The sequence below is a fragment of the Crinia signifera genome, chromosome 6 (assembly GCF_055691185.1).
Source record: "Crinia signifera chromosome 6, ASM5569118v1, whole genome shotgun sequence".
In the NCBI taxonomy this organism is placed as follows: Eukaryota; Metazoa; Chordata; class Amphibia; order Anura; family Myobatrachidae; genus Crinia; species Crinia signifera.
This window is the reverse complement of record NC_139222.1, coordinates 15057383-15080524: the sequence shown is the minus strand read 5'-3', so window position 1 is coordinate 15080524 and position 23142 is coordinate 15057383. Positions and strand designations below refer to the sequence as shown.

The 23142-nt window shown below is 47.6% G+C and overlaps 2 protein-coding genes across 2 annotated transcripts in view; one reads left to right on the top strand and one right to left on the bottom strand.

Annotated features, from left to right (window-relative positions):
- Positions 1-23142, bottom strand: part of LOC146010008 (uncharacterized) — a 114617-nt gene that overhangs the window by 21506 nt on the left and 69969 nt on the right. Inside the window, exons 5-8 of the mRNA XM_083150767.1 lie at positions 3610-3707; positions 3219-3468; positions 1039-1142; positions 556-667 (exon numbers count right to left, since the gene is read on the bottom strand). Coding sequence (XP_083006893.1) covers positions 556-667; positions 1039-1142; positions 3219-3468; positions 3610-3707 — 564 coding nt within the window. The remainder of the gene's footprint in view (positions 1-555; positions 668-1038; positions 1143-3218; positions 3469-3609; positions 3708-23142) is intronic.
- LOC146009998 (uncharacterized) overlaps positions 1-23142 on the top strand; it is a 113220-nt gene that overhangs the window by 86411 nt on the left and 3667 nt on the right. The gene's annotated exons all lie outside the window — the stretch shown is intronic.

Sequence of the window (23142 nt, the reverse complement as noted above, 5' to 3'; positions counted from 1 at the left end):
GCCTACAACCCGATGTCCCCTGTGGGACCCATGGACCCTGCAAAGGAAACAGGGCTTTAAAAATAACAGATGTGAGTCCGCCTCTGAAGAATCAGTAGCCAATGCCAAGGATATAGATAGGAGACCAATAGGAAGCGGGAGTGGGCGGGTACTTAGGGTACCAGATAGGTCTCCTGGCAAAAAGCCCCCACTACCTGGAGATTCAGGAGAATTCAACATTGTCCCCTGGAACAGGATCCCATCTATAGCGGTGGGATAAAGTAAACGGCCTTAAGTCTTAGTACATCTGTATTTAGTGTAAACATCCCAGCTACAACGGGCAGAATTCCCCATGCAATAACATAGGTGGCTGGAGTGCCGGTACACACAGCTCCGCCCATATATGTCACACGGTGAGCACCTGCTGGGCACACGTATGATAGCCATATACTGACCGCCTCTATGGCGTTCCAACAGCACTTTGTGGAATTTGCTTTGAATTTAATTCACAGATAAAATGAGGAAACTGAAATGATTCCAGAGGATGCCTCTCTGTAATATGTGATTACTACTCACCTGTGCTGGGATCTGTAGGGATCTCCTCCTCCTTAACTGGCCGATCCCTCATCGCACACGTCTCTTCTTCTCCCTCCAGATCTTCTTCTTTAATATTAGTCGGATCTTCACCCTGAAAACCCCACAAATATAAAAAAAATGCGTCAAGTCTTATCAGAGAACCCTCTGAGGAAGCCTCAAACTGATGGTGAAATGCGTTCAGGAAACTCCCTACCACCCACAGAAGCTTGTACTTACTCAGTCTGCACTCTGATTAATTATATTATCCAACTATTTATCTATACTTTTATCTAATTACATCTTCTTTTACTTTGTATTCATTATTTCTGTCCCATTACCTACTTATAAACACACATGCACAATAATCCCCAGCAATCTCTCTATCCCACAGGATTCCACCAGCTCAGTGTATAACACACAGTCTACAGATTATACAGTTATAAGTCACTTTGGTATATTGGCAAGACCCTAAATCCCACCTACCTGTACCTGATCCTCCTGTGGGGTCATGCGAGTCTCCTCTGTACAGCGCTGGGAATACAGAGGACGGGGACATCTCTCTGGGGTATCTCTGTTACTGGGCCCATCTGTAGGAGAGACACAGTGACTGAGGACATGGTATATATGTGATTATCCTGGGAATACAGAGGACGGGGACATCTCTCTGGGGTATCTCTGTTACTGGGCCCATCTGTAGGAGACACACAGTGACTGAGGACATGGTATATATGTGATTATCCTGGGAATACAGAGGACGGGGACATCTCTCTGGGGTATCTCTGTTACTGGGCCCATCTGTAGGAGACCCACAGTGACTGAGGACATTGTATATATGTGATTATCCTGGGAATACAGAGGACGGGGACATCTCTCTGGGGTATCTCTGTTACTGGGCCCATCTGTAGGAGACACGCAGTGACTGAGGACATGGTATATATGTGATTATCCTGGGAATACAGAGGACGGGGACATCTCTCTGGGGTATCTCTGTTACTGGGCCCATCTGTAGGAGACCCACAGTGACTGAGGACATTGTATATATGTGATTATCCTGGGAATACAGAGGACGGGGACATCTCTCTGGGGTATCTCTGTTACTGGGCCCATCTGTAGGAGACACGCAGTGACTGAGGACATGGTATATATGTGATTATCCTGGGAATACAGAGGACGGGGACATCTCTCTGGGGTATCTGTTACTGGCCCCACCTGTAGGAGACACACAGTGACTGAGTACATGGTATATATGTGATTATCCTGGGAATACAGAGGACGGGGACATCTCTCTGGGGTATCTGTTACTGGCCCCATCTGTAGGAGACACACAGTGACAGAGGACATGGTATATATGTGATTATCCGGAGAATACAGAGGACGGGGACATCACTCTGGGGTATATCTGTTACTGGGCCCATCTGTAGGAGACAGGCAGTGACTGTGGACATGGTATATATGTGATTATCCTGGGAATACAGAGGACGGGGACATCTCTCTGGGGTATCTCTGTTACTGGGCTTATCTGTAGGAGACACACAGTGACTGAGGACATGGTATATATGTGATTATCCTGGGAATACAGAGGACGGGGACATCACTCTGGGGTATATCTGTTACTGGGCCCATCTGTAGGAGACACACAGTGACTGAGTACATGTATATATGTGATTATCCTGGGAATACAGAGGACGGGGACATCTCTCTGGGGTATCTCTGTTACTGGGCCCATCTGTAGGAGACATGCAGTGACTGAGGACATGGTATATATGTGATTATCCTGGGAATACAGAGGACGGGGACATCTCTCTGGGGTATCTCTGTTACTGGGCCCATCTGTAGGAGACACGCAGTGATTGAGGACATTGTATATATGTGATTATCCTGGGAATACAGAGGACGGGGACATCTCTCTGGGGTATCTCTGTTACTGGGCCCATCTGTAGGAGACACACAGTGACTGAGGACATGGTATATATGTGATTATCCTGGGAATACAGAGGACGGGGACATCTCTCTGGGGTATCTCTGTTACTGGACCCATCTGTAGGAGACACACAGTGACTGAGGACATGGTATATATGTGATTATCCTGGGAATACAGAGGACGGGGACATCTCTCTGGGGTATCTCTGTTACTGGCCCCATCTGTAGGAGACACGCAGTGACTGAGGACAAGGTACATATGTGATTATCCTGGGAATACAGAGGACTGGGACATCTCTCTGGGGTATCTCTGTTACTGGGCCCATCTGTAGGAGACACGCAGTGACTGAGGACATTGTATATATGTGATTATCCTGGGAATAGAGAGGACGGGGACATCTCTCTGGGGTATCTCTGTTACTGGGCCCATCTGTAGGAGACACGCAGTGACTGAGGACATGGTATATATGTGATTATTCTGGGAATACAGAGGATGGGGACATCTCTCTGGGATATCTCTGTTACTAGGCCCATCTGTAGGGGACACGCAGTGACTGAGGACATGGTATATATGTGATTATCCTGGGAATACAGAGGACGGGGACATCTCTCCGGGGTATCTCTGTTACTGGGCCCATCTGTAGGAGACACAGTGACTGAGGACATGGTATATATGTGATTATATAGGGTACCCCATACCTGCTTTACCCTAGGGATTTTCTCTTCCTTACATTGCTAATTACCTGGTACATACATCTCTTCTTCTCCCTCTGTATCTTCTGCCTTAATATCAGTCACATTCGTCTTATCTTCTCCCGCTGTATCTTCTACCTTAATATCAGTCACATCCATCTCTTCTCCCTCTGTATCTTCTACCTTAATATCAGTCACATCCGTCTCCTCTCCTTCTGTATCTTCTACCTTAATATCAGTCACATCCGTCTCCTCTCCTTCTGTATCTTCTGCCCTAATGTTAATCATGTGGTTTTCATCCTATATAAAGCAGCAATAAAATACATTTTTCAATTCAGTAAAAGATTATATGATACAAATATTTGGATTTAATCTCCTTCTCTACAGATCATATAGAGACAGTCACTTTGGTATATAGGGAAGACCACAAATTCCACATACCTTATCCTCCTGTGGGGTCCTGTGAGTCTCCTCTGTACAGTCCTGGTAATACAGAGGACGGGGACATCTCTCTGGGGTATCTTTATTACTGGGCCCATCTGTAGGAGATACACAGTGACTGAGAACATAGTATATATTATCCTGGGAATACAGAGGACGGGGACATCTCTCTGGGGTATCTCTGTTACTGGCCCCATCTGTAGGAGACACACAGTGACTGAGGACATGGTATATATGTGACTATCCTGGGAATACAGAGGACGGGGGCATCTCTGTTACTGGGCCCATCTGTAGGAGACACACAGTGACTGAGCACATGGTATATATGTGATTGTCCTGGGAATAGAGAGGACAGGGACATCTCTCTGGGGTATCTCTGTTACTGGGCCCATCTGTAGGAGACACGCAGTGACTGAGGACATTGTATTTATGTGATTATCCTGGGAATACAGAGGACGGGGACATCTCTCTGGGGTATCTCTGTTACTGGGCCCATCTGTAGGAGACACACAGTGACTGAGGACATGTATATATGTGATTATCCTGGTAATACAGAGGACGGGGACATCTCTCTGGGGTATCTCTGTTATTGGGCCCATCTGTAGAAGACACACAGTGACTGAGGACATTGTATAAATGTGATTATCCTGGGAATACAGAGGACGGGGACATCTCTCTGGGGTATCTGTTACTGGGCCCATCTGTAGGAGACACGCAGTGACTGAGGACATGGTATATATGTGATTATCCTGGGAATACAGAGGACATCTCTCTGGAGTATCTCTGTTACTGGGCCCATCTGTAGGAGACACACAGTGACTGAGGACATGGTATATATGTGACTATCATGTAATGTGTGTATGTAGGTGGCTGTCAGTACCGCTCCCCACTAAAGTCTCCTGTTACCCATTGATGTGAGGGGCCGGTAATTCTCCATCATCCCGTCCTTGTGCAACTCCCAGGTGCTCTGGAAATTCTTCTTATGATTCAGCGGGTGCGCAGCGTGACAGAGAGACAAGTGCAGGCGTATGTCCCCTGTGTGTGCAGGCGTATGTCCCCTGTGTGTGCAGGCGTATGTCCCCTGCGTGAGCAGACAAAAGAAACACACCGTTAAGATCCAACTCAATTTACTGACATCAATGTTTTGTTGTCCAGGCAGAGTCCTTCCACCGCCAGGGCCAATCTCTGTTCTTCTGCCGGGGCCCATACACACAGAACGATGATATATCGCTGGTACACACTGGCTGATGGCCTGTCAATATATATCGTCCATTTAATCAAAACGGACAATATATCGGCCAGTGTGTATGCACCTTAACTGTCAGGGGGCCAGATGTACTAAGCTTGAAAAAAGTGATAAAGTGCCAATCAGCTCCTAAGTGTCATGTTGCAGTCATTTAAAAAATGACAGTAAGGAGCTGATTGGTTAGTGGATTATCAATTTTCTTGGCTTAGTAACATCTCGCCCTTGGTCTGCTCTCAGGGAAGGGGGGCCGCGGGTGAGAGTGTGTACCTGATACTGCAAATGCTACTGATCCTCAGACTCCTCCCTCTGATGAGGACAGCCGGTCACATGGGGGGTGACATCATTAAAGATTCTTTTCACTAATTAGCCGCTGTCCTGCCCCTGCACTGCAGCCGTGAATGATCTCCTCTCTCGCCCCGGGAGAGGAAGCTACTCCCGACTTCCGGCCTGTGCGTTCCAACTGACTTCCTGTATCCGGTCTACTTCCGGTCTCTCTGCGTTCCACCTGGCTTCCAGCTCGCAGCGTGACTCAGCTTCTCTCCGGGACCAGCGGCGCCGGTCTTCATTCCTTTGGTCCGGACGTAAGTAGGGTGTTCTATTCCGGGTAACCGGGTGTGCAGCAGTGTAATCACCATATTGTGCCCTGATTATTTTGGGGGGGGGGGGGGAGGTAATGTAATGCAGCCTAGGTTGTATCTGTTCCCGGCCGCGGTGCATCATATACACTTCCCAATGGCTCCTATACAGTGTTATACATTTACTTCCGTCACATATAAGAAACAACCTGTAATTTGGTATAGAACTGATGTGCCCTTGGTACCCCTACTAGTGTTTAATCTTGCCCCCTCCCTGCAGCCTAACCCTAGCTCCTACCACTAGTGCCTAATCCTGCCCCCCTCCCTGCAGCCTAAGCCTAGGTCCCACCACTAGTGTTTAATCCTGCTCCCCCTCCCTCTCCCTGCAGCCTAACCCTAGGTCCCACCACTAGTGCCTAATCCTGCCCCCCTCCCTGCAGCCTAAGCCAAGGTCCCACCACTAGTGCCTAATCCTGCCCCCCCTCCCTGCAGCCTAACCCTAGGTCCCCCCACTAGTGCCTATTCTGCCCCCCTCCCTGCAGCCTAACCCTAGGTCCCACCACTGGTGCCTAATCCTGCCCCCCCCCCATGCAGCCTAACCCTAGGTCCCACCACTAGTGCCTAATCCTGCCCCCTCCCTGCAGCCTAACCCTAGGTCCGACCACTAGTGCCTAATCCTGCCCCCCCTCCCTGCAGCCTAACCCTAGGGCCAACCACTGGTGCCTAATCCTGCCCCCCTCCCTGCAGCCTAACCCTAGGTCCCACCACTAGTGCCTAATCCTGCCCCCCCTCCCTGCAGCCTAACCCTAGGTCCAACCACTGGTGCCTAATCCTGCCCCCCTCCCTGCAGCCTAACCCTAGGTCCCACCACTAGTGCCTAATCCTGCCCCCCCTCCCTGCAGCCTAACCCTAGGTCCCACCACTAGTGCCTAATCCTGCCCCCCCCTGCAGCCTAACCCTAGGTCCCACCACTAGTGCCTAATCCTGCCCCCCCTCCCTGCAGCCTAACCCTAGGTCCCACCACTAGTGCCTAATCCTGCCCCCTCCCTGCAGCCTAACCCTAGGTCCCACCACTAGTGCCTAAACCTGCCCCCCTCCCTGCAGCCTAACCCTAGGTCCCCCCACTAGTGCCTAAACCTGCCCCCCCCCTCCCTGCAGCCTAACCCTACGTCCCCCCACTAGTGACTAATCCTGCCCCCCCCCCCCCTGCAGCCTAACCCTAGGTCCCACCACTAGTGCCTAATCCTGCCCCCCCTCCCTGCAGCCTAACCCTAGGTCCCACCACTAGTGCCTAATCCTGCCCCCCCCCTGCAGCCTAACCCTAGGTCCCACCACTAGTGCCTAATCCTGCCCCCTCCCTGCAGCCTAACCCTAGGTCCCACCACTAGTGCCTAAACCTGCCCCCTCCCTGTAGCCTAACCCTAGGTCCCACCACTAGTGCCTAATCCTGCCCCCCTCCCTGCAGCCTAACCCTAGGTCCCACCACTAGTGCCTAAACCTGCCCCCCCCCCTCCCTGCAGCCTAACCCTACGTCCCCCCACTAGTGACTAATCCTGCCCCCCCCCCCCCTGCAGCCTAACCCTAGGTCCCACCACTAGTGCCTAATCCTGACCCCCTCCCTGCAGCCTAACCCTAGGTCCCCCCACTAGTGCCTAATCCTGATTCCTACCACCCCTCCCTGCAGCCTAACCCTAGGTTCATACATTAGCCCACCTCTGATAACCCCGATGAGGATGTCGGTGTTCCAAGAATCGGCATCCTGATCCTTGTAGCCCTTGTACCTGGTGCTATTATGTCTTATGTATTAGTCTTATGTAATCCCCCCCCCCCCCACCCCCCTTTCCTGTGGAAGTTGGGGGGTTATGTTACTGTTTGTCACAGCCGCCGGAGTTGATTTGGTGTTACCGCACACACCACACCGTAATATACACTCACATTATCCCGGCTATGTGGCGCACACGGAAATACAATATAGTTTTATTACACCTGACACTTCTCCAGGAGCTTGGTGCATAGGGGGGTAACCCGTGTCCCTATAGGGTGTAAGGTTGTCACTGTCTATCTCTCCATGCAGGAATGGGAATATTTAGAGGAACACCAAGGATTATACAAGTGTAGTACCCCAGAGTTATGTACAAATAGGGGCCCCTTTATGTTGGCATATATGGGTATGGGAGCCTGTGTAGCCCTGTGTTAGGTTAGGCCTGAACTCTAGGTGACCCTGTCTGCCAGGCTATAGACACCTGGGTCACCTCTGCCCAGCAACTGCTTTAGGCGGGAAAAAGCCTTGTCAGGGGATTGGATACTTGGGTCGCAGGGCAGAGGGGACAGGGGGCTGGTTGTTGCTGGGGCCCTAGGAGCCAATCATTTGCAAGGAGCTGAGGGAGAGAGGAGGTCCCTAGACCTGGAGACCTATAAAAGAAACAGCCAGGAGCAGGGAGAGCAGACCAAGGGCGAGATGTTAGTAAGCCTTGAAAAGTGATAAACCACCAACCCATCAGCTCCTTACTGCCATTTTTAAACGATTGGCACTTTATCACTCTCCATTTTATCACTTTTTTCAAGCTTAGTACATCTGGCCCCCTTATAGTTAAGGTGCATACACACTGGCCGATAGATTGTCCGTCTTGAAGAAATGGACGATATATATTGACAGACCATCAGCCAGTGTGTACCAGCGATATATCGTATGGGCCCCGGCAGAAGAACAGAGATTGGCCCTGGCGGTGGAAGGACTCTGCTTGGACAACAAAACATCCGTGTCAGTAAATTGAGTTGGATCTTAACGGTGTTTTCTTTTGTCTGCACACACAGGGGACATACGCCTGCACACACAGGGGACATACGCCTGCACTTGTCTCTCTGTCACGCTGCGCACCCGCTGAATCATAAGAAGAATTTCCAGAGCACCTGGGAGTTACACAAGGACCGGATGATGGAGAATTGCCGGCCCCTCACATCAATGGGTAACAGGAGACTTTAGTGGGGAGCGGTACTGACAGCCACCTACATACACACATTACATGATAATCACATATATACCATGTCCTCAGTCACTGCGTGACTCCTACAGATGGGCCCAGTAACCGAGATACCCCAGAGAGATGTCCCCGTCCTCTGTATTCCCAGGATAATCACATATATACCATGTCCTCAGTCACTGCGTGTCTCCTACAGATGGGCCCAGTAACAGAGATATCCCAAAGAGATGTCCCCGTCCTCTGTATTCCCAGGATAATCACATATATACCATGTCCTCTGTCACTGCGTGTCTCCTACAGATGGGCCCAGTAACAGGAATACCCCAGAGAGATGTCCCCGTCCTCTGTATTCCCAGGATAATCACATATATACAATGTCCTCAGTCACTGCATGTCTCCTACAGATGGGTCCAGTAACAGAGATACCCCAGAGAGATGTCCCCGTCCTCTGTATTACCAGGATAATCACATATATACCATGTCCTCAGTCACTGTGTGTCTCCTACTGATGGGCCCAGTAACAGAGATACCCAGAGAGATGTCCCCGTCCTCTGTATTCCCAGGATAATCACATATATACCATGTCCTCAGTCACTGTGTGTCTCCTACAGATGGACCCAGTAACAGGAATACCCCAGAGAGATGTCCCCGTCCTCTGTATTCCCAGGATAATCACATATATACAATGTCCTCAGTCACTGTGTGTCTCCTACAGATGGGCCCAGTAACAGGGATACCCCAGAGAGATGGCACCGTCCTCTGTATTCCCAGGATAATCACATATATACCATGTCCTCAGTCACTGCGTGTCTCCTACAGATGGGCCCAGTAACAGAGATACCCCAGAGAGATGTCCCCGTCCTCTGTATTCCCAGGATACTCACATATATACCATGTCCTCAGTCACTGTGTGTCTCCTACAGATGGGCCCAGTAACAGAGATACCCCAGAGAGATGTCCCCGTCCTCTGTATTCCCAGCATAATCACATATATACCATGTCCTCAGTCACTGTGTGTCTCCTACAGATGGGGCCAGTAACAGGAATACCCCCAGAGATGTCCCCGTCCTCTGTATTCCCGGGATTGTCACATATATACCATGTCCTCAGTCACTGTGTCTCCTACAGATGGAGCCAGTAACAGAGATACCCCAGAGAGATGTCCTCAGTCACTGTGTCTCCTACAGATGGGGCCAGTAACAGAGATGTCCCCGTCCTCTGTATTCCCAGGATAATCACATATATACAGTGTCCTCAGTCACTGTGTGTCTCCTTCAGATGGGCCCAGTAACAGAGAAACCCAAGAGAAATGTCCCCGTCCTCTGTATTCCCAGGATAATCACATATATGCAATGTTCTCAGTCACTGTGTGTCTCCTACAGATGGGCCCAGTAATAGAGATACCCCAGAGAGATGTCCCCGTCCTCTGTATTCCCAGGATAATCACATATATACAATGTCCTCAGTCACTGCGTGTCTCCTACAGATGGGCCCAGTAACAGAGATACCCCAGAGAGATGTCCCCGTCCTCTGTATTCCCAGGATAATCACATATATACCATGTCCTCAGTCACTGCGTGTCTCCTACAGATGGTCCCAGTAACAGAGATACCCCAGAGAGATGTACCCGTCCTCTGTATTCCCAGGACTGTACAGAGGAGACTCACAGGACCCCACAGGAGGATAAGGTAGGTGGAATTTGTGGTCTTCTCTATATACCAAAGTGACTGTCACTATATGATCTGTAGAGAATCAGAATACATCCAAATATTTGTATTATATAATCTTTTACTGAATTGAAAAATGTATTTTATTGCTGCTTTATATAGGATGAAAACCACATGATTAACATTAGGGCAGAAGATACAGAAGGAGAAGAAGAGACGGATGTAACTGATATTAAGGTAGAAGATACAGAAGGAGAAGAGACGAATGTGACGGATATTAAGGTAGAAGATACAGAGGGAGAAGAAGAGATGGATGTGACTGATAATAAGGTAGAAGATACAGAAGGAGAAGAAGAGACAGGTGTGACTGAAATTAAGGTAGAAGATACAGAAGGAGAAGAAGAGACGGATGTAACTGATTCGAAGGCAGAAGAGACAGAGGGAGAAGAAGAGATGTATGTACCAGGTAATCAGCAGTGTAAGGAAGAGGAAATCCCTAGGGGAAAGCAGGTATGGGGGTCCCCTATATAATCACATATATACCATGTCCTCAGTCACTGTGTGTCTCCTACAGATGGGCCCAGTAATAGATACCCCAGAGAGATGTCCCCGTCCTCTGTATTCCCAGGATAATCACATATATACCATGTCCTCAGTCTCTGCGTGTCTCCTACAGATGGGCCCAGTAACAGTGATCCCCCAGAGAGATGTCCCCGTCCTCTGTATTCCCAGGATAATCACATATATACCATGTCCTCAGTCACTGTGTCTCCTACAAATGAGCCCAGTAACCGAGATACCCCAGAGAGATGTCCCCGTCCTCTGTATTCCCAGGATAACCACATATATACCATGTCCTCAGTCACTGCATGTCTCCTACAGATGGGCCCAGTAACAGATATACCCCAGAGAAATGTCCCCGTCCTCTGTATTCCCAGGATAATCACATATATACCATGTCCTCAGTCACTGCATGTCTCCTACAGATGGGCCCAGTAACAGATATACCCCAGAGAGATGTCCCCGTCCTCTGTATTCCCAGGATAATCACATATATACAATGTCCTCAGTCTCTGTGTGTCTCCTTCAGATGGGCCCAGTAACAGAGATACCCCAGAGAGATGTCCCCGTCCTCTGTATTCCCAGGATAATCACATATATACAATGTCCTCAGTCACTGCGTGTCTCCTACAGATGGGGCCAGTAACAGAGATACCCCAGAGAGATGTCCTCTGTATTACCAGGATAATCACATATATACCATGTCCTCAGTCACTGCGTGTCTCCTACAGATGGGCCAGTAACAGAGATACCCCAGAGAGATGTCCCCGTCCTCTGTATTCCCAGGATAATCACATATATACCATGTCCTCAGTCACTGTGTGTCTCCTACAGATGGGCCCAGTAACAGAGATACCCCAGAGAGATGTCCCCGTCCTCTGTATTTCCAGCACTGTACAGAGGAGACTCGCATGACCCCACAGGAGGATCAGGTACAGGTAGGTGGGATTTAGGATCTTGCCAATATACCAAAGTGACTTATAACTGTATGATCTGTAGACTGTGTTATACACTGATCTGGGGGAGACCTGTGGGATAGAGAGATTGCTGGGTATTATTGTGCATATGTGTGTTCATAAGTAGGTAATGGGACAGAAATAATGAATACAAAGTAAAAGAAGATGTAATTAGATAAAAGTATAGATAAATAGTTGGATAATATAATTAATCAGAGTGCAGACTGAGTAAGTACAAGCTTCTGTGGGTGGTAGGGAGATTCCTGAACGCATTTCACCATCAGTTTGAGGCTTCCTCAGAGGGTTCTCTGTCAAGACTTGATGCATTTTTTATATTTGTGGGGTTTTCAGGGTGAAGATCCGACTAATATTAAAGAAGAAGATCTGGAGGGAGAAGAAGAGACGTGTGCGATGAGGGATCGGCCAGTTAAGGAGGAGGAGATCCTTACAGATCCCAGCACAGGTGAGTAGTAATCACATATTACAGAGAGTAGTCACATGTTCTACTGTCTGTGTATGGCGTCCTCTGGAATCATTTCAGTTTCCTCATTTTATCGGTGAATTAAATTCCAAGCAAATTCCACAAAGTGCTGTTGGAACGCCATAAAGGCGGTCAGTATAAGGCTATCATACGTGTGCCCAGCAGGTGCTCACCGTGTGACATATATGGGCGGAGCTGTGTGTACCGGCACTCCAGCCACCTATGTGATTGCATGGGGAATTCTGACCGTTGTAGCTGGGATGTTTACACTAAATACAGATGTACTAAGACTTAAGGCCGTTTACTTTATCCCACCGCTATAGATGGGATCCTGTTCCAGGGGACAATGTTGAATTCTCCTGAATCTCCAGGTAGTGGGGGCTTTTTGCCAGGAGACCTATCTGGTACCCTAAGTACCCACCCACTCCCTCTTCCTATTGGTCTCCTATCTATATCCTTGGCATTGGCTACTGATTCTTCAGAGGCGGACTCACATCTATTTTTAAAGCCTTGTTTCCCAGGGTTCACTTATATCCCGGGGCTGGATTGTCAACACGTCCTTACAGAGAGTGTCTTTTTCCTGTGTCTTTTCCCTGCTAGGCCATATCCTGGCCGTCCAGTCCCTAGGTGTGTGATTATGCATCTTTAGTCCATATGGGTATGTTTTCTTCTTCAACACCGTTCCATGGGCCTTCATTTGACCCTGCTTTCCGGGTGTGATGCGTTTCATCTCCATCTGGCTCTTGGCTCAGGTTCTGGAAAACCACTTATGATCTGGAGCTGGGCTTTAGTAACCACAGAACCAGGGTTCTCCAGTATAAGTTCTGAGTTTGGTCCCGTCAGTAGGCTCTTATCCTGATATTTTTGAAGGCTGGAAAGCCAGTCTGTGCTCAGCATTGTCACTATATAAGGACAGGACACGTGTCCTGGTGTGAGAGACGAGTTTCCTCCTTGTGTCTTTCCCGACTTCTTTTATTCCTCAGCAACGTCTGGTCACAAGTTTGCCTCTAAAATCTTGGAAGGTGCCGGTTTCTGGGTGGTCATTTACCATCGCCTTGTCTTGTATAATTACATCATTGATGCAGGTGGTCCTCGGTCTGCAGCCTCCCATGACTCTCTGGGACCTGAATACAAGCCTTGATTTCTTGCAGCCTGTTTGGTCTGAGCCACTTGAGTCCGTGGACCGCAAGCATGTTACTTTGTATTCTCCCTGGTGATTATTTGTGATGACACGACAGTCGACGCTTTGTACTACATTGTCCTATTTGTGTGCTTTGTGCAGTCATTGACAGGTGCGCATTGCTCAGAGGTAGCTGGTGCCTTCCATGTTTATGTCTCCAGGGATCTCTGCGTCTCAGTAGGGTGGCCACCTAGTTGCCCCTGCACAATTTACTAAGCTCTACCATATCAGCACCTTTGCGAACCTGTAGGCAGTTTTGGGCGCAGGGTTATTTGTTCAGCTCCTACACACTCCCTCCTGTGAGGGATTCTTTGGGATGTCCCCAGTGTCCATCAGCGGCAGAAATAGAAAACTTGGTTTCTTCTACGATCCCCATGGCAGCCTACTCTGGGATATTTCCCTTTTTCCTAGCTTTAGACAGGTACGACTTTTTCATATAGGAAGGACCGCCCCCTTCAGGTATATAGGTAGCTCCACCCTTCATTCAGTGTCTTTTTTTTTCTGTCTCCTTAGCTAGATATGGGGAAAGGTTTCTTGTGATGGTCAGCCCTATATTGGTTTTCTGACACTACAAATTGTCCGGCGCTATGATCCCTGCGGTGTCTGGGGGAAAGATACGCTGAAAACTTGTTTTACCTGTGGCAGCGGCAGATAGCAGACTCTAGAGCCTGGAACAGGGGGCAGCAGGTCGCCGGGAGCAGGCACAACAGCAGCAGAACGCCGGGAGCATGTTGCATGCTGTCTGGAAGAGTCCGGCGCCATCTTGGTACACCACAGTCAACGGAGAAACAGGAAACGGTTGTGGCGCCATATTGCTGTACCCACCCGGACAGGAAACTGTGAGGAGAAAGTGCTGCGGCGGCCATATTACTACTCTAATGATTAATATGGGCTCACAAGTAGCGGACGCCATCTTGGTACACCTAATCCGGAAATGATGAACAGGTGAAACACTCCCAGGCATTTAAACCAGGCAATGTGCAGTGTGTTTGTACACTGGTACAAGTGAAAGCAAACAGCTCCCTGAAGAGGTCTTGCTGTTGCTGAGAGAGGAATCCTTCTTCCCCTAAACCTGACAATGTCCTGGTCGAGGTAAGCTCTGCTTCTTGTTGTTTTGGGCAATAGTTTTATTGTTTTTAGATAAGTTAGTAATTAGTTTTTCTGGGCAGTGTGCCTGTTTCACCTACTAGAAAAAAGACTGAAAAGAAGAAGCATGGAAGTACAAAGTGTACGCTGTGTAGCAAGATTCTGCTACCTACAAGCAAAGGAGGAAAGTGTGAGGAATGTAGTAAACCAGCACCTGAAGTTAATATGCCACAGCCTGATATGATTAAACAACTCATCGAGTGGATGAAGAAATCGTTTGTCACTAAGGAAGAATTAGCTAAACTGCAGCCAGCTAAAAGAACCAGGTCACAGACCAGCTTAGAGTAAGAGGAATGGCACGAGGATTTCCATAGTTCTGGGGAAGAGCCCGGAGAGATCAAAGAGGAAATTAGCTCATTTGATATTGATACAGTTGAGATGATGTTAAAAAATATCCACAAGTCTATTGATTATAAAGACACAGTTGTTCCACCTGAAGGTCAAGATATTCTATTCGAGGATAGAGAAAAGAAAGGTAGATCCTTCACAGTCCACAGGATAATGAAGGAGTTAATATCAAAGAAGTGGAATACTCTAGATAGGAGATTGGGTAAATTGCCAAGACTAGACAAAATTTACCCATTCAAAGATGATCAGCTGTCCGTGTTGTGTACAGTCGCAAAAGTGGATGCAGCAATTGCTGAAATCACTTCGAGAACAACGATCCCTCTGGAGGACGGAGCATCGTTTAAGGACGCCATAGATAGAAGAGTGGAAAATTCTATGAAGAAATTACACTTGTCATCCTCAGTGTCACTAAAGGCGGGCCTGGCAGTAGCATCCTCGTCTAGGGCGTTAAGACTGTGGGGATCTCAAATGCAAAAGGATATGGAGGATAAGATATCCAGACAATACCTCCAGCGTCATTTAGAAATTATGCTAAAGGCAATAAATTATATCTGTGAGGCGTCACTTGATATTGTTCCGCTTTCAGCTAAATCAATAGCAACTGGGGTAGTAGCCCGAAGGTCTCTATGGCTTAAGAACTGGAGTGCGGCTACACACTCAAAAGGTAGGTTAGCTTCACTGCCGTTTGAGGGGGCATTCCTGTTCGGAACCAAACTTGATGAGATGATAAAAAGAATTACAGGAGGGAAATCTGTGCGTTTACCACAGGATAGAAAGAACAAGTTTCCTCTGCTCACCTCATCCAGACAATACCTAAGAGAAGCCAGAAGCTACAGGCCGGGGAGGCAGTATTATCGCAGAATGGCAGGATCCAGACAGTTCAATGACTATGCCAAGGAAATTCCGGTTGGAGCAAGACTCCTAGCCTTCTCAGAAGTGTGGCAGAACTCAGTGACGGACAACTGGGTGTTGTCAATAATAAGAGAAGGTTACAGACTAGAATTCTCTCAAAGACCAAGCAGAGACAGATTTCTAAAGTCAAGACCTCCACAAGGCAGAGCAGAAAAGGATGCTTTGAAGACAATAGTGTCACAACTGCTGGCTCTAGAGGCAATACAATTGGTACCAGAGGAACAGAAAGAAGAGGGGGTTTTATTCAAACTTATTTCTCGTTCACAAGAGTACGGGAGGTTTCAGATCAATTCTGGACCTCAGAAAACTAAATTTGTTTATGGAAAAAATAAGTTTCAGAATGGAGACTCTGCCGTCCATATTGTCAGGGCTAAGAAGAAACGACTTCCTGTCAGCCCTGGACTTGAAAGATGCATACTACCACATCCCTGTACACAAGAAGGACAGAAAATTCATGAGATTCTTCTTGTTCAACGCTCATTACCAGTTCACATGTCTGCCGTTTGGCCTAACCTCGTCGCCCAGGGTGTTCACGAAAGTGTTGATAACTCTGATAGCACATCTAAGAGAATCAGGAATACAGTTATGGCCGTACCTGGACGATATCCTGGTAGGAAGGTCGCCCCAAGATTTAGAAGGCCACTTAAAAGAGGTAATGATACCTGAAGCTTCATGGATGGGTAATCAACATGAAGAAGTCAGTTGGAACCCGTTCAAGATATCCAATTCTTGGGTGTAAGAATCAATTCAGTCCTATTCAGAATTTCATTATTCCAGGAGAGATGCCTGAAAATTCCGAGCCTGGCCGTAAGGTATGCAAGGGGCAACTTCTTATCCGTAGAAGAGGGCCAACAACTGTTGGGTATGATGGTGTCAACAATAAAGATAATACCTTGGGCCCAATGGAAAATGAGGACACTCCAATGGAGACTACTACCATTTCTGAAGGCAAGAAGAAGCAAGCATTCAAAGATAAGAGTAGATCAAGATCTAAGGAAATCCCTGATTTGGTGGTCCAGAGGTCTAGGAAACAGGTTCACAGACCTAAAGTTGCAAAATTTTGTCTGTCTAACAACAGATGCAAGTGAAAACGGATGGGGAGCACAGTGTCAGAACTACACAGCTCAGGGGAAGTGGTCACCAGAAGAGTCGGATGACGTCCAATCTGAGAGAACTGTTGGCAGTGTGGCGTGCTATCCAGTGGTTCGAGAATGTTCTAGTGAGAAGGGATGTAAGAGTTTTCTCAGACAACGTGACAACTGTGGCCCACCTAAACCATCAGGGAGGCACAAAGAGCAAAGACCTTATGAAGATCTCAGGAAAAATCCTCAGTTGGGCAGAAGTACATATAACATCTCTGTTGGCAATATATCTGCCAGGAAAAGACAATGTTGTGGCAGACTTCCTAAGCAGGAGAGAGATAAACCCAGGAGAATGGGAGTTTAACCCTGATGTCTTCCAAATGATAAAGATGCAAAAAAGGTGAACAGCGCAAAGGTTTTGAGAATCGATATAACAATTTATTTAATAACAATACGTATATAAGAAATTAATAAAAATACAATATTAAAAACTGTAAGTAATAAAATACACAATTGATAGTTAGCGGGTGTGAAATAAGGGGGTCCCCCTGCAAATGGGATGAGGCTGGAGAGTCCGTTCCTATATTTCCCCTGGACAAAGTTGGTATAAGGTATAGTTACCACCCTTGATGGGTATGGAATGTCCTCGTCCGAGTGTCCACTTATCGGCCCAAGTTGGCACAAATTACCGATGGTGGAATGTTGGTAACGTGCTCGGATGCTCCAAGGATGGATTTTAATAGGTGTATTACCAGATGCTGGTCCTTTTGATGGAGACACGAGAAGACGATGTCCTGTGGTGGTATTTGTAAATCCAGGGGATGGTTCGGGCTGCAATCCAGGATAGTGTGGGTAAATGCAAGGGGGGATGGGTTCCCCAGTAGCTCCCTGACGTGTTTCGCCACTCCAGGTGGCTTTATCAAAGGTGGGTAGCTAGGTCTGTCCATGTTGGTCTTATATACCCCATGGTGTGGGTCACATGGCTCATTAGCCGCAGCTGTACCACAATCGTGCACGTTATAATACTATATAAAATACACATTTGAACAGGAGGCAAAACCTATAATACATATCAAATTCTGTGTTATCATCTTCCAAATGATAACAGAGAAACTGGGAAAACCGGAAATAGATCTAATGGCGACACAGACCAACTGCAAATTGAACAAGTTTTATTCAAGGTTCTATCTACCACAAGCAGCAGCAACAGATGCGCTCTCAGTGAGATGGAGATTTCGTCTGGGCTACATATTTCCGCCAATACAACTAATAAGCCGAGTACTAAAGAAAATAGTGGAAGATCAAGTTTCGGTCATTGCAGTATTACCCCACTGGCCGAGGAGGCCATGGTTCCCGATGATGTTGAAATTAGCAATACAAGAACCATTGACCAGTTTTCCATCCCAACCCAGGGGTATTCTGTCTAAAGGCATGGAGATTGAAAGGAATGGGTTAAGAAAGCAAGGAGTATCCGAACAAGTTATTGATATACTCTTAAAAGCAAGGAAAGAAGTTTCTTCTTTAGCATATTATAGGGTATGGAAGAGGTTCTTAGTCTGGCAAGAAATACCGTCAACATTATCAGAGATGCCCACATCTCAAGTTTTACAGTTATTGTGCGAGGGGTTTCATTTGGGACTTGCGGTCTCCACACTGAAATGTCAAATCGCAGCTCTAAGTGTAATACTACAACGTAGATTAGCGGAAGAGGAGCTAATCAGCAGATTCTGTAAAGCCATTAAGAAGATAAGGCCACCCAGGAAGTCAATGTGTCATCGTACCTCAGCTGAAACAGAGCAAAGGATCTGTCAGCGGGGAGACCAAACCAAACCTGTTTTTGAGTGCAGAGGCTGCCAATATTCCCCTCCAGGGTCAAATACCTGTAAATGGCCTTGAGGCCCTTATTTCGCAGGCGGAGGAAGATGGAGCTGTCGATTCCTGGTGAGAACATTGGGTTAAGCCAAATGGGAAGCCAAGGCGATGAGCGGGGATCGTGGCCCTGAGCAGTGAAGACTGTCAGTCAGTAAGGCAGTGGTTCCCAAACTGTGCGCCGTGGCTCCCTGGGGTGCCTCGGGACACTTGCAGGGGTGCCCTGGGTTGGTGGTCCAGGACCAACTAAAATGATTAATGGTTAATTATTTATGAGAAAAACCAGTGCTGGTGGCTGGCAATCATAAAATGTGAACAAACACAAGCAAATCCTGTCCTTTACCACATAACTGACACAATCGCATATAAACACAATGTATTAAAAAAAAAAAATTGGCTTAGGGGTGCCGTGAAAAAATTCTGATAATCTAGGGGTGCCTTGATTAAAAAAAGATTGGGAACCCCTGCAGTAAGGAATTTATTTTGAGAATGCCCCCATTCTTCAATGGGATGGGGAGCATCTGCATGGCATACATCAGCTTGGGCAATATCCTTGATTTTATAACTTCAGTTCCGCCTAGCATCGATAAATGTAGGTCTTTCCACGTGGACAGTGATTTCGTTATGGACTGAATTATAGGGTCGTAATTGGAGGGATATAGTTGGCGTGGTGTCACAGGAATGTAGACCCCTAAATATTTTATCTGTATTTTTTTGGATTTTTATGTTACAAAGATTTGTGTCGTCTGGGAAGGAAGGGGGTGCGCCCCTCAGGGTCATTAGTTCTGATTTGTGAATATTTATTTTGTACCCAGAAAAGGAACCAAATTGTTGGATAATGTGGTAGGCATTAGGCAGAGCGTGTTGTGGGGCAGTAAGAAATAAAGGGATACTCGCAAGTCCACAGAGCCAATCTGACTTCCCTGGAATGTCGGCTCCTGTCTGAGGGCTATCGCCAAGGGCGCCAGGGCAAATAAAAGTGGAGACAGGGGGCATCCTTGTCGGGTGCCTCTTAGGATCGGGAATGGCTCTGATAGGATTCCATTGCAAGATATTCTGGAGGCAGAACCGCTGTATAGTGTGTGTAGTAGGGAAATGAATTTTTCTGGGAATGAGAATTTGCGTAGGGTGGTATAGAGGTGATCCCAGTGGACCATGTCGAAGGCCTTCTCCGCGTCCAGCGACAGTACCGCCAGCGCGGGGCCCGACATGTCCCACTGGGAATGCTGTAGTACCGACAAAACTTTTCTGATATTCGTCACGGGGTTGCGACCCATGACAAACCCAGTCTGGTCTCCATGGACTAAGCTAGGAAGTAATGGCTTCAATCTGTCAGCTAAAATCTTTGTGAGAATTTTATAGTCCAGGTCTAACCATGAAATGGGTCTATAGGACGCAGGGTCCGACAGATACCGGCCTGGTTTTGGGAGGACTTTGATCGTTGCAGTGTTAAAGTATAGGGGAGCTCGGTCATCATGTAGTATAGAGTTATAGACTTTAACTAAGGAGGGGGCAATTTGGGGAGCTAGGAGTTTAAAATATTCTGAGATTAGTCCGTCTGGGGCTTTACCTGGTTTAAGGCCTGCTATGGCCATTAGAACTTCATCAATTGTGAAGTCATTACATAGGACTGCAGATGTAGGGGGTGGCATTTGTGGGATAGGGAGATGTTCCCAGAATTGTGTGGCCGCAAGGTCATCGGATGCGGGAGCAGAGTATAGTGACGTGTAAAAGGCATTTAAGGTCTGTGCAATTTGTGCATTAGTGGTAGTGAGTGAGCCGTCTTGTTGGCATGAGGTGAATTGTGGAAGGGGATTGATTAGAAAGTAATTTACTTGACTTATTGCCATATCTGTGGAATTTGGCGTTAGCAGCGAAAGTGTAAAGTGCCTCAGATTTGACAAACAGTCCCTCAAAGGTAGATTGGGCTTGATTGTATTTTCGTTTTGATTCCGGGGATGGGGAGGATTTGTAGTCCGTAACTGCGTTGGTTAGGTCAGATTGGGCTTGGGCAAAGGCTAGGGCTACCGTTTTCTTTTGGTAGGATGTATGGGCTATTATGGCCCCTCTTATTGCGGCTTTGGATGCCTGCCAGAATAGAGTTGGGTTGGAACCAGCTATTTCTTTATTGTTAAGGGCATAGTCATCCCATGCTTTCAGCACTGCGGCTTTTAGGGACTCTGAGGTTACTATGTTAGATGGGCATCTCCATGAGATAAAAGTGCTCTGTTCATGTGTCAGTCGCAATGAGATCCATACCACAGCATGTTCCGATAGGCTAATAGGTTCTATATGGGTCAGTAGTATTTTTGGGAATAGATTGGTTGAGGCGAGGATATAATCTATTCTGGACTACGTGCCCTTCGCCGCGGAGAGGCGCGTGTACTCGCGGTCAGTGGGGTGGAAGATCCGCCACAGGTCCAGTAAGTGAAGTTTAGTCGCTAGAGATGGGACTCCCAGACTCGGCAGCTTTCTAGTATTTTTGGGAAGAGGGGGATAGGGAAGAGGGAGAGGGGGTAGACTCACAATTTATACATAGACTTCCATATATGTGAAACAAATAGAAACCAACCACCGATATTGCTGTTCTCCTAAGAACCACGCAGCCCAAAACTGTAACGTAACAGGTAATATAACCTTTTATCGCCCGCCAGGCGTTTTAGCTAAAGGGAAGGGGAGAGAAAAAGGGGGGGGGAGGGTATGTGGAGAAGATATTGCGAAATAAGGAAAATTATGGGTGAGGTAGTCGCATTACCTTAATAACATGTCCTAGAATTACCAATATTAGTGACTTAGGCTATAGGTATATAACACATACTGAACATAACTTGTATGAATAAAACTAGGTTGCTGAGTCTTTACTCAGAAAGTGCGTATCAGTATCGGTCCATAGACTACATCAACTGGAACAGTGTATGCTCCTAAAAGGCATCGCGGTTATTCCTGAGAGGCAGCAGGAGATGGTGGCATAGACAGTCTGTTCTACGGAAGAACGCAGTTGGCATCTGGGCTGCGGGGGGTGTCCATTGCTGATGGGGGGGGGGGTTGGAGATTTAGGAAGCAGTTGGGGGGGGATCACCCCTTTAGTTGGGGTCTGCTGCCCAGTCCGTTTGGTCTGTTTGCTGCGGAGCTGGAGGGGTCGCTTCACGGAGGTAGGCTTCTGCATCTAAATGGGACAGGAAGTCCCTGAATGAGTTGCCGTCATAGATTCGTAGCCGCGCTGGGTACTGCATTGCGAACTTTACTCCGTCACGGATTAGCATTGAGCAGGTCGGGGCGAAGTCTTTCCTCGCTTTGGAGAGCTCGGCTGAGTAATCCTGAAATACTAGGATCTTGTATCCCTGCCAGGAAATGTCTCGGACTTTGCGGGAAGATGTCCAGGTGAGCTCTTTGTGCGGGGTCTGGCGCCCTCCTGTGGCCGTAATGTGCCCAGCCTGTGAGCACGTTCAATAATCAGATAATTACATCTGTCAGTAATATGTCCCTTCCCAGATTCAGGTATGCCTATCAGGCGCAGATTACATCTCCTCGACCTGTTTCCCAGGTCTTGGACCTTATTATGAAGGTGATTTATTTCTTTATTGGCAGACTGTAAAGAGGATTTCAGGTCAGCTATCTCTGCAAAGTTAGCTCCCACTGTTTGTTCTGTGGACAAGAGTCTGTGATGCAGCTGGTCTATTCTTCTGCCTATGGTGTCGGTCTGTGCTTGCAGCAGAGGACCCATGGCAGTTCTAATGGCGGAAATCATATTCCCCATATGTGACCGGGGGAGGGTAGGTGCTGCAGCAATTGTGGGTACTCACTGTGTGGAGCTCCCAGCTCCTCTTGTAAGGTATCGTGCAGGGGGGAGGGGGGTGAGTGGGGCCCCTGGAGTTAGCTGGTGAGGAGGAAGGTGCTGCGCGGTGGGAGACAGCGTCCGGCGCCATCTTGGGACCAGGAGTCCTGGTCTCTGTCCTTTCTGCGGCCCTGGGCGTTTGGCATTGCGCTGTAATAGCGCTTCATGCAGCGGTGGGGGGTTGTTGGAGGAATAAGGGTGGCAGCTGGTGGGTTTTGCGGAGGCTGGAAGCCGTGAAAACCGGTGTTTGGGCTCCTGGTTATCGGAGCTCTGTTCCCCTGCTACTGCTGCATCAGGGGGCGAAACCGGCCAGCATGTATGTGTTATACCTTCCAGATATACACATATATAATCATATGGGTACACAATGGATTAACAACCTTTATTCTGAGGTAATGTCACATCCCTTGGGTACCGGGCACATAGATAGCTTATTCCGGTCAGGAGATCCTCATTTTACCCCTCATCCAACAATTAAGTTGAACAGTATTAATATCCCATAAAATAAACACACATCGGACCTTCACGTTAATACACTCTACAACACTATTATCACCTTTTCACAGTATGTCTTTTATATATGCCGCTGAGTTTAGCTAGCATCATCCAATGACAGTTACAGTATAATTACTCTCTTGGGACACTTGGTGAGAGAATATAGTGATTATATACACCACACTAATAGTTACCCAGA